The sequence below is a fragment of the Rhincodon typus genome, chromosome 12, assembly GCF_021869965.1.
Source record: "Rhincodon typus isolate 14 chromosome 12, sRhiTyp1.1, whole genome shotgun sequence".
NCBI lineage: Eukaryota > Metazoa > Chordata > Chondrichthyes > Orectolobiformes > Rhincodontidae > Rhincodon > Rhincodon typus.
In genome coordinates this window covers 128,755-140,908 of record NC_063343.1, presented here as the reverse complement: position 1 = coordinate 140,908, position 12,154 = coordinate 128,755, and the positions used below count along the sequence as shown (strand labels likewise).

Below are 12,154 nucleotides of genomic sequence, written 5' to 3'. Positions count from 1 at the left end.
ATTTCTGAAGACGGGTCTAGGCCCGAAACGTCAGCCTTCCTGCTCCTATGATGCTGCTTGGCCTGCTGTGTTCATCCAGCTCTACATCTTACTATCTTGGGAATGTGATTTTATTGTTCAACCTCTCTTTTTAAAAAAAAAAAAAAGATGCTGACCATTTATTAATTTTTAAAATAAATATCTCTGCTTTTGAGTTAGTGACACCACTGTTAACAAAATTAGTTTTCATTCTGACATCTTAAACTCTTTGTGATATTGGAAATTCTTGTGAATTATCTTTTTAATGTCTACAGTAATGTTGATAACATTCTCTTTGCTTATCTGCTTTACATTAACAGTTTGGGTTAATGAAATCAAAAGGTTTAATTGTGCCTTATGTTTATAAATATTTGCGATTCTGTTAACTGTCCTCTTCCACCTGCTTTGCTGCAAGAGGAATCTCCACTGTGTCCTGTGATCTTTTGGCTTGGTTAATGTGGTAGCCATTTGAATTAGTTGCAGTAGTAACATGATTACTTGCATTTCTGACCAGAATACATATGATAGGTAATTTCACCTCCATTGTGTCAGTCACATCTGCAGTAAGTTAGATTGATTTTGTGTACTTTATTTTGCTGCAAAAGTAATCAATTGTAGAGTTGATACTGCACTGAAAGCGTTCTCTGCTGGTCCACGTGGGTCTGTGTAGAGCAGTCCATGCAGTGCGATTAACTCACAATATTCCTGTATTCCACAGGCTTACTTTCTTTACATACCTATTCTGTGCCCATTTCAAATCACTGATCATCATCACTCTCTTAGATAATCTCCACTGTCTACTATACCACCAATGTTAGTGTCATTTGCAAATTTAGTAACCATGCTTTCTATATTCTCCTCTAAATCATTTATATAAAATGACAAACAAAAGTAGACTCAGCATCTATCCCTGTGGAATATGTAGAAGCATTAGAATTCCCACAGTGCGGAAGCAGGCCATTCAGTCCATCGAGCCCATACCGACCTTCCAAAGAGCATTCCACTGTGACCCACCCCCTCACCCTATCCCTGTAACCCTGCATTTCCACGACTAAGCCAACTAGCCTGCACATCCCTGGGCAGCATGGCCAATCCACCTAACCTGCACATGGAGCCGTAGAGCTGTACCGCATAGAAACAGGTCTTTCGGTCCAACTCATCTATGCTGACCAGATATCCTAAATTAATCTGTTCCCATTTGCCAGCATTTTGCCTACATCCTTCTAAACCTTTCCTATTCATAGACCTGCCCAGGTGCCTTTTAAATGTAATTGTATTAGCCTCCACCATCACCTCTGGCAGCTCATTCCATACATGCACCACTCTGTGCGTGAAAAATTTGCCACCTAGGTCCCTTTTAAATACTTCCCCCCTCACCTTAAACTTATGCCCTCTAATTCTGGACTCCACCACACCAGGGAAAAGACTTGGCTATTCATCCTATCCATTACCCCCATGTTTGGACTGTGGGAGGAAACTGGAACACTTGGAGGAAAAACACACAGAAACGGGGAGAATGTGCAAACTCCGTTCAGACAGTCGTCTGAGGGTGGAATTGAACCCGATTTACTGGCTCTGTAAGGCAACAGTGCTAACAACCGAGCCACCGGGCTACCTCATATGTGACCACTGGCCACAGGCCTCCAGCCCAAAAAAGCAGCCCTCCACCACTACTCTGCCTCTTGCCATTAAGTCAATTTTGTATCCAATCGGCAAGCTTGCCTTGAATCCCATGTGACCTACCTTTACTAATTAGTCTACCATGTGAAACCTTGTCAAGGCTTTACTGAAGTCCGAGTCAACAATGTCTACCGTTCTGCCCTTGTCAATCTTCTTAGTTACTTCCTCAAAAAACTCAACCAAGCTTCTCTTTTACTCTCTGTAAATCCCATCTTTCTTTCCTTAATTTCTACTCTGTTCTGAGCTGAATTTGACATTGAATTCAGCCATTTGTTTACATATTCATATTTTGCTTTTAACTTCGCAATCCTTCAAATTAAGATGATGCAGGTACGTTGTTCACTCGTTTGCAGATGGCCTGATTTCCTTGCTGCACTGTTATTAGCTCATTCTTTCATAATTTGTACGAAAAAAGGCAAAAACCTAAAGTGTGCAGTGATTTAGTGAAAAGCTTACTATCTTAATTAATGCCAGATGCTTTGGGGTGAGACTGGAGAATTAATAAATGGGAAACAAAGAAATGGCAGAGATTTTGAATAAGTGTTTTGTATCTGTCTTTACAGCAGAAATGCAAAAAAAATCCAAGAATAGTCGAAAATTTTGTTGCAGAAGGGAGTGAGGAACTTAAAACAATTGTGATTAGCGAGAAAGTAATGGAACCAAACGTGGCAAGTCCCTGGACCTGATAAATGGATGAATCTACAGTGTTTAGTTGTTCTTTTTTGAATAAGCCTGGCCGGTTATTTAGAAGAAGTCTTGAGTGTGCTACATTTTGCTTTGGCTCACGTTGTTGATCATGTGATTCAGACTAACATAGGCTCCTTTGTAAATAGAAATAACTAGCCATTGGCATTCCTTGAAGCAATCTGTGCTATTTGAACCACAGCGTGACAAAATATATGGCTACATTGTGGCTAATGACTTGTAGCAGCGCTTATGTTTTTAAGCATCCATCCTGTTGTAGTACTTAAAAGTTTATGCTGGAATTTTATGTTATTGGACTATCTTTTTAGATGTATGATATCAGAACAAGAACGAGTCTAATAATACATTGTTGGAAAAACCCATCCGGTTCACTAATGTCCTTAAGGGAAGGAAACTGCTATCCTTACCTGGTCTGGCCTACATGTGACTCCAGACCCACAGCAATGTGGTTAACTGTTAACTACCCTCTGGGCAATTAGGAATGGGCAATAAATGCTGCATAGCAGCGATGCCCTCATTCTGTTAATGAATAAAGAAAAAAAACCCAGAAATTTGGCCTGTGTGTGTGTGTCCCAATTCTGGACATTACTCTTTCAGAAGTGTGTGAAGTGCATTACAAAAGTGTGCAAAGTATTTCTGGAAAGAGGATTTTCAATTATATGGATAAATAGGAAAAGCTTGTTTGTTTTTCTTGGAGGAAAAACGTTTGAGGCAAGATTGTAAGAGAGGTAGTGAAAATATTGAGGGGTCAGGAGAGAGTAGCTAGAGAGAAGCTGTTTCTATTGATAGAAGGATCAAGAGCTGGAAGATAGTGATTTGAAATAATTGATAAAAGAAGCAGTGATGACATGAGGAAGAACTTTCTGCGGTGAATGGTTAGGATCTGAAATGCCTCTCTGAGATCGTGGTGGAGACAGATTCAACTGTGGCTTACAAAAGACAATTGGATAGTTATTTGATTCTTTATCTACCCTCTCAATTGTGTAACCTCTTTTTTCTTTTATTTCCACGATAATGAAAACAATTTTTTTACAGATTTCTCTGGGTAGCTGGGCTTTCAGAAGTAAGGACAGGAATGTGTGATTGTTTGAAAGAGTTGCTGACGATGTGTCTATTGTTTTAAAATAAAACATTTAAAGTGGTAGACAACCTTTGGTGGTGCCCTGGGAATGTGTCTATCATTGCAGATAATGCCACAATCAATATATTGGACAAGCACTGTGACAATGTCTATTTGGTTAGTGATTTTTCTGTATCAGAGCTGTGATGTTGGATGACCTGAAGGGAAGAACAGGAAAGGATGATGGCATAATTTTTTCGTCCAGCTGCTGTACTACTGTTTTCAATATATGGAGAAAACCAGTCGATGTTGCTTTGGCTTCAGGTATGGTAAAATGCAGTGCTGATGTACACACTGTCAAAATGGAACATGGTAATGAGCTGTAATTTTTCTCCCTCTGTTCAATTGCAGTTCATTTTAACTTGAATTGTGTGTGCAAATTGTAATGTGATTATATAGCTGATGGAACTTAAGTGTATTTTACTGACTTCTGATGTCTACACTGCATATTTGGCAAGAAATGAGTAGTTGAAAATAAATGTTTTATTTGTTACTTCAGATAGGACAAGATGAATATCAGGCACGTAAAGAAGAGATGACTGATGACTCAGTGAGAACAATGGCAGAAGGGGATGGTATCTCCAATCCACACATGTCACCAACAGAGAAATGTCACCACTCTGCAGTTCACTGCTGCCACCAGGTCCACAGGCAGCCAATATCATCCAGTAATCCTCATCAACAACAGCAACTTCAGCCATGCACAGCCACTCCTAATGGCACATGTACAAAGGTATGGATACAAGTTGGAAAAAGAGAAGAATATGCAGTTGAGGGGTAAAAGGAAAACCTGTTACAATATGATATCCCACTTACTACAAAGGGTGGGGGCTGGTATTTGTTTCTTTTGCATTAATTCTTCTTACTGTGGGTATTAAACATTTAGTTGACCCGAAAAAAAAACTGAATATGCTATAAGCGGAGAGGTGCTGAGAGTCTTGTATGTCTCTGTCAAGTAGCAATGCATTCAGCAGTCTGAGATTTAGAACTTCATTAGCTGATACTATTCTCATACAATCACAGAAAATTGCTGGAAAAGCTCAGTAGGTTTGGCAGCATCTGTGAAGAGAAATCAGAGTTAACATTTCCGGTCCTGTGACACTTCCTCAACTATTTTTGAATATAGACCAAAGCCAGATACTTGCTCACTCAGCAGCTCTGACTCACACTCATTCTTGCATTCTCTCGTGCATGCACAGATGCACACACTCCCCACTAACACTCCTGAAATCAATAAGCTGGTGTTTCTACATTTGTTGATTGTGTTCAAAGTGAAAGACCTCCGATTTAGAAATGAATTTGATGAAAAGGACCAAATGATAAGAGTGATGCTGATAATGTGCTTATAATTGCTTAGTTGCCTTTAACAATAAGATTCTGTTTGTGTGCAAACAGCTTGCTAGTAGCTCATTTCCATTTGAGTTAAACGGTCAACATTTTTAAAAGTTGTGGAAGCGTGAAATCTGTTTTGTCGTATTACTTCAATATTAATGCAATGATAAGCTGTACTTTTTAACAACCTGCTCAGTCTATTTATTGTCATTGAGAATAAAGTCAACATTACTTGCCACTCCCTTAAGTAAAGCAACACCGAAGTGTATCCGAATCCAGCAAGACCAAGTATCCCACAAAAAAAGACTACTTAAAGAAACACAAGCCAGCATACCATTTCCTGAGTTAGCCTAGTCGAACAGGGACTTAGTTCATAAATTAATTTCACATTCCTGGATGACTCAAAACGTTACAGCAAATCAAATTTAAGCATCCCACAACAGAGGGGAAAAAAGTACACACATTTTTAAGCTTTACTTTAGTACTACCTTAAGCCCCTCTATCTTCAAACCTCCTACAAGACATGTACTTTCCCAATTTTGGGTTTGAAATAGAATACCTGATAGGAAGGTGAAAACAGATTCAATAAAAGGTTTCAAAAGAGAATTGGATCAATTACTGAAACGTAAAGAAAAACACTAAGGCATGGGAAAGAGTCAGGTTATAGGACGAAGTGAGTTGGTTTTGAAAAGGGAGAACAATCTGCTTCTGTGATGTGCTATTCTAGGATTCTAATTCAACAATACACTTTAACATAATGAAAGCACATTTGCTTTTTAAACTCATATTGCATTGAACAGAAGAAAATTCATTTATTTTCTTGTCAATGCTGTCCTCTCCCTTTAATGATTCCTTACAGAAGTATGGTTCTGTGCATACTGTCTAATATCCAATCACTCATGCAAAAGACCATCATTTACATGGAACCCTTAACTGAAAGACTTTACTATCATGGCAGCACCAGAGCTGAACCTAACTCCATGCTTATTTGATATTCACAAATGCACTGTCCTAGCAAACAGAAACTGATAGGTGTTAGCAACATGAGCTCTTTTGATTTTCTTACCCCCTTCCCAATAGCTCAGAAGCAAGTGACAACTGTTGCACTGTCAGAGCCGAGGTCAGTCTAGAAGTTGAATCTGCAACTTCAATTCATGCGTGGTTTAGAAATATAGTTAAAAGGGGCTTAATTTCAAATATTCAGTGGAGATAAATACAGCACTAAGGCGCATTTTATCCCAAGCAAAGGTCACATGCATACAGCTGTGCACAATGTTATCTTTACCAAGGTCCAATTAATTTTCAAGACCTCTAAACTGATCCAAAACTCTCTTCAAATTCTTATATTAACAGATATAATGCACATTGAAATGAAATTCATGAGAAATAGATACACAAGTAGATATCACAATGAGATTTTTTTTGACATCTGAGTGGCAAGTAATGTTGACTTTTCTCAATGACAATTAATAGACTGAGCAGGTTGTTGAAAAGTAGAGCTTGATCTAAATTTAGTTTTATACATTTGACACAAGCTGTTTAGAAATTATTGCAACGAGAGTTGTTTAAAATTACTTATTTAAACGAAATACAAATGACAATTTGGTGGACCACTGAATTTTGAAATTTGATCAATAATCACCATACAATGGGTAATGGATTTAGCTTCTGTAGTAGAGATTTGACTGCATTATCATTTGGATTTGCTCTTGATTTTCACATTTGACTTTAATAGTCATTTTGGATATTGCAAAGAGGCACGGTGGTTCAGTAGTTAGCAATGCTGCCTCAGAGCGCCAGGGACCTGGGTTCGATTCCACCCTCGGGTGACTAAGTGTGGAACTTGCACGTCCTCCTTGTGTCTGCGTGGGTTTCCTCCCACAGTCTAAAGATGTGCAGGCTAGGTGGATTGGCCAGGCTAAATTGCCCGTAGTGTTCAGGGATGTGTTGATTAGGTGGGTTATGGGGGGGATGGGTCTGGGTGGGATTCTCCAAGGGTCGCTGTGGGCTTGTAAGGCTGTAGAGCCTGTTCCCATGCTGTGGGGATTCTAAAGGTGTTGAAGAGATTCTTTGATTCCTATCCTTGTTATACATTTTAGCTATTTAGACTTGTGGCTTTCTGCCTCAGAACAATTTATCTTTCAGTTGCTTAAAATTCGTATGTTCCGATTTAATTCTAACATTAAGTATTTTTCACTTGACTTTTCCATTTGTGTTTTATTAGGAATCAAGCAATGTAACTAGTGACTGCTCAAGATCGCCCTCCTGTGTCTCTGTAAAAACCAATTCTGTTCAATGTAAGAACATGTCCAGAAGGCCAACGCCACCAGGTAATGTCCTGTAAACTCCTTACCGGAATCCTGTCGAATGGTATATGTTGATGCCCTATTACGTTGCACTCGGCTACCTTGTTTAATGAATTCTGTCCTGGAGTTGGAACAGATCAAAGGTACAGTGAAACTCATTTTAAAATGAAGTTAAAGGTTGCTTTTGTAATAATTGTGCAGTATATCAATTACATGTTCTTCCTTTTGGAAAAGTAATACACATAGTACGAATCTGTGAACGCAAACTTAGTATTCAGAAATTTCAAGCTGACTCCACAAATCTATCAGTTGGATGAAACAATACCAGCAAATCGTCTAAATGCTTACAGATTGATTGTTAGGACATGCACAATTAAATTGTATGTAATATATGTGAACTGATTTACCAAATTCATTAATTTTTGACTTCAGTGATAGTGTTTTCCCTATTACGTACTTAGAAATGTGATTGAGTTTTGAATAGTATTGCATCTGTCCACTTTATCTTGTGTATAATGGTGAAAAAAGACATATTTCAAGCATTAAATAAAAACAAAACAGAAATTGCTGGAAAAGCTCAACAGGTCTGGCGGCATCTGTGGAGAGAAATCGGAGTTAACATTTCAGATCGAGTGACCCTTCCTCAATGGAATTTCTGTTTTTGTTTCATACTTCAAATATTTGTGGATGCCATGTTGATAAGGTGGTGTTGGGAAGTTTGTTAGTACTTGAATTTTGATAAGGCACTTTGACTGGGTGAGATGCATCCAGGTGTTCTGAGGGAAGTATGTTTACAATTTGTAGAAATTATGAAGACACTGACTAAAATACTCTGGTCTTCCCTGGGCTAAAAGAATTGCAGGAGCAGATAGATGCAGGGGTAAATGTGCATAAATCAAAGGGTGATTAGACAGTTTGAGAAATTGGTTAAGAATGCATAACATATCCTAGACTTTTTTGATGGACAAATAGATTAGCAAACCTATTAAACTGTGTTTTGACTTCAGCTGAAGTGTTCAGTTCTGGGCATCGTACTTCAGGAAAGATGTGAAAGTATTGCAGGGAGTGCAGAAAAGATTCACAAGATTGTTCCGACGGGTGAGAAACTACAGTTCTGTAGATTAATTGGAGAGGTGGGGCTCTTTTCTTTTGAGGTAAAGGTATTTTAATATGGATCAAAGATTTGACACTAGTTTAGGGTTTGGCACTGTAATGGTTTCCAATGTGGTAAATCTATTGGTTTCAAACTTGTCATTACTCAGTAGGAATTGCTCATTAGTAGCTGCAAAATGGTATTGACTAACCGGCAATATGAGGAGTAAAGGAAGTTGCTGGGGACAGTGTGGAGAATGTGGTTCCTTATAGGGGCTAAAATGGGATATCAGTTTTTAGGTTTGCGTTCTTCCTGATTTTAAATCTATTTTCACGTATTCAAGAATCTGTCTATTATCTGTTTTAATTTCAGTAATGCAGTGTACCAATATCAGTGTTTATTCAGCTACAAAATCTATGCATTTGACCAAATTAACGGGTGTTCCATTTCTTGAGTTAATCTAATGTTCAGATTACACTATTTGTATAACCTAAAGGGTTTTGTCTTCCAGGTGGAGAGTTCCACTGCTCTGAAGACCACAGGTATTCCGTCCTAGCGGCACCACCCAACAGTCCCACTGGTTTGTCCTCCCATCAGCATCCTCTTGCAACTTCAAAGTCTCCTCAAGTTATTACTGAGCCAACGGTTTCCATTCATCAACATGAACATGCAACTTCGGCAACGTCATGTACCATGCCCCACAGCACTGTCACCTCCACCGATTCAAATCGGAGATCATCCATGACATCTGGTATCCCACAGATTCTGCCTCATGTACCCAAGACTTCTACAGTTACTGTGACAACTGCTACACCTCCAGATGTGTCTTTGATTTCAAAAACTTCTGCTGCTGCTGCTTCTACAGGTGTGCTTGTGACCCCAGTGCCTCCAAGTGCTAACCCTCATATTTCTAACAGTGGGTTGTCTTCTTTCCCGAAGTCTACAACAGCTGGCCCTATTTGTGTCAGTCACTATAACGGATCTTGCCCCGTAACACCCTCACCAAACCCAGCTGCTCCAGGCAATGGTATCTGCAGGTTAGTATTTGCCTCAAATTTGGAAATTTTATCTAAGATGTCACCCTGTCAATGTTTGAGTTGTCTTAGACCCATAGTTGTTTGATGCATGTGTAATAATGTTCATGACAGAAATATAAACATAGAATTAAAAACTTGGTTTTTCTTTATATGAGTTTCAAACATCCGAGCAAAGTAGTAGCTAAAATCTCTGAACCTTCTATACACAAATTCAAACCTTGCTTGGCTGGCATTTCTCACGCTGGAAGAACTGATGAAGATTGCTTCCTCATCCTGAATCTTTTTCAGTACTGAGGAAACATCCCTTTACTGCTGTTCTTATTGATTTGAAAATATTTTCAAGGTTGTGATAGAAGGAAGTATGTCGAATTTAGTGTAGAATTTTCACTAGCATAAAGATGAAAGTGAAAGACTTTTGGATCTTTTGGATTTTTCTAAATGTATGAAATAACAGTGTAGAAATTGCTACTGGGCATATGAACCACGTAGTTTGTACTATAAAGTCAAGCTAGTTATGGGTGCTAACTTATGGAGCATTCACATTAATTTAAACTTTGGTTCTTCAGATGATTCATCAATCGATTACCTTATTAGCTCTGAGATTAATGAACTAAAAGGAGAGACTATTAACAATATATGATATTGGAGAGAGGGAATGTTTGTGAAAATATACCACTTTTTTTTCATTAAAACAAAAGTTTTAGTTTCAGGATTGTATCTCTTGAATATTTTAAATTAGCTTTAAATGGATTCAGTTTTCTCAAGTGCTTTCAAATGCTGTTTTAAATTCTACTCATTGTCTAATTTATTTTGATTCTAAAAAAGTCTGTGACTGGCTTTGGATGTTCCTTTTATCAGTTGAGTTATTTCTGTTAATTTTCAGTGCTGAGTTTTTCATATTTTCCTCCAAGATGTTCAAGTCTGCATTTTAGTACCTTATGGATAATGAACACATTTGGTTCAAAAGCAGCAGAAAGCTTTTGTTTTTGTGCCATTGTGCAGTATGGCTGAATCCACTCTCTTGACTGGGGATGGAGTAAGTTTAAATACTTTGTCTAGTGCCCATTTGCTGCCTCTGGGTTGTATAGTATAGAGGCAAGGTTTTAATCAGTCGGATAATCAAAAAGGTGTTGAAGCCCAAAAAATTTAAACAAACAAAAACAAAACATAATAAAAGATGAAAATGTCTGGAAAATATGCACAAGATTAGTGACAGTGACAAAAATAAATGAATGGCTATGTAATCATGTGCTGAAATCAGGATATGCTTTTCTTTGTGCGTTGGTTCTGGAGTATTTGTTAGAAATTAAATTCATTAACCCTCTTAGTGTGTGCTGGAGATATAAGTGCTGCTGGACTTGCAAACCCCTTTGTTTATAAACTTGGTTGTTGTTGCATTTAGGGACCAGTCATGCAAGAGTCATCTGTGTACAAATGAAACTGCCTACAGCCCCACACAGATGCACAATGCAGATGAAAGTCTGGAAGAAGATGATAGCTGTTCAGAGCATAGTTCGTGTACGTCTCACACTGCCAATCAGAAGGAAGGAAAATACTGTGATTGTTGCTATTGCGAGTTCTTTGGTCATGGACCGGTGAGTGCAACAGAATGGAAAGATGATGTTGAAAAGAAGTTATCTGAATTAAGGTGCATTATTCTTTCATAGACTGAACAAGATTGGCTGTTGAATTTGTTTATGAAACATTTGTTTATGAATTTCTTTTGAATTCTATCTAATGCGTTTTAGGACATCCTGAAGGTTTGAAAGACTGTAAATTGCCTATATGTCCTTTCCTTCAGGCCAAGAAGTTCAAATTTCAAGGAGGCATTGTAAAATTGTACATTTTGCAATAGTTATTTTGAGATACTCTTAACTTTGAAGCATACATGACTCTAGTAATTATTTAAGTTTTGCGAAATACTGTATTTAGTTATGCTACCTGTTAAACAACAAATTTTGCCCCACACTTCCTTTGAAGGCTGGTTGGAAGAAAGACTGATAAAAGTGGAATCATTGAAGTATATTGTGCAAAAAGATGTGTTGGATCAATGGATACTGTTAGAATCTATATGTATGTTGTTCCTTTATTTATGTCATCCATGCACCTATTTAGAATAGTCGGAACTGAAGACACAATACTTAGTTACTGGGTGAGGGTACTGAGAAAAGATACTTACGAAATTGCAAATCAAACAAGTGAATTATTACAAATTTAAAAGCTTCAAAGTAGGATTCAAGTTCTGTTTTGCAACCAATCTCAAACATCATGAATGCATGCTAGAATCAGAGATTTTGAATTTGCAGAGATCACAATAACTATTTGTTTGCATGTTGACAAAATAATTGTGTTTACAATTCTGTTCAAGCCTCCTGCAGCTCCAACAAGTAGAAATTACACAGAAATCCGGGAGAAACTAAGGACGCGGCTGACAAAACGTAAAGAGGAACTCCCGCAAAAATCGAGCAATGGGTCAATCCGGGAACCACCAGTAGATGACAGGAATGTTGAAGATCTGTTAAACTACATCAACAGTTCAGAACAGAAACCAGTCAACAGTGCCAAAGCAGCTAAAAGGGCACGGCACAAACAGAAAAAGGTGCATGTGATTTTGTTTCGCTAGCTATGTGGAAGGAGTTTAAGAAAAGGAAGATTGATTCCTCTTTGCGTGCAGAACCCAATTTATATGCTCATTGGATAATTTGATTGTGAGGAACGCTGATTCAGTTGTGTCAGCTAGCTTGTAGCAAAAGGACCTATACGTAGAAACATTGAAAATTGGAGCAGGGGAAGGCCATTTGGCCCTTCAAATCTGTCTCACTGTTCAGTATGATCACAGATGATCATCCAACTCAGTATCCTG

At 38.2% G+C, this 12,154-nt stretch overlaps 1 protein-coding gene across 3 annotated transcripts in view; it reads left to right on the top strand.

Annotated features, from left to right (window-relative positions):
* Window positions 1–12,154, top strand: part of LOC109921957 (protein FAM193B) — an 88,405-nt gene that overhangs the window by 57,797 nt on the left and 18,454 nt on the right. For all 3 annotated transcript variants that reach the window (XM_048603650.1, XM_048603649.1, XM_048603648.1), the window contains exons 3-7: window positions 4,023–4,256; window positions 7,080–7,185; window positions 8,766–9,291; window positions 10,694–10,886; window positions 11,660–11,890. In XM_048603650.1, the coding sequence (XP_048459607.1) occupies window positions 4,023–4,256; window positions 7,080–7,185; window positions 8,766–9,291; window positions 10,694–10,886; window positions 11,660–11,890 (1,290 nt within the window). The remainder of the gene's footprint in view (window positions 1–4,022; window positions 4,257–7,079; window positions 7,186–8,765; window positions 9,292–10,693; window positions 10,887–11,659; window positions 11,891–12,154) is intronic.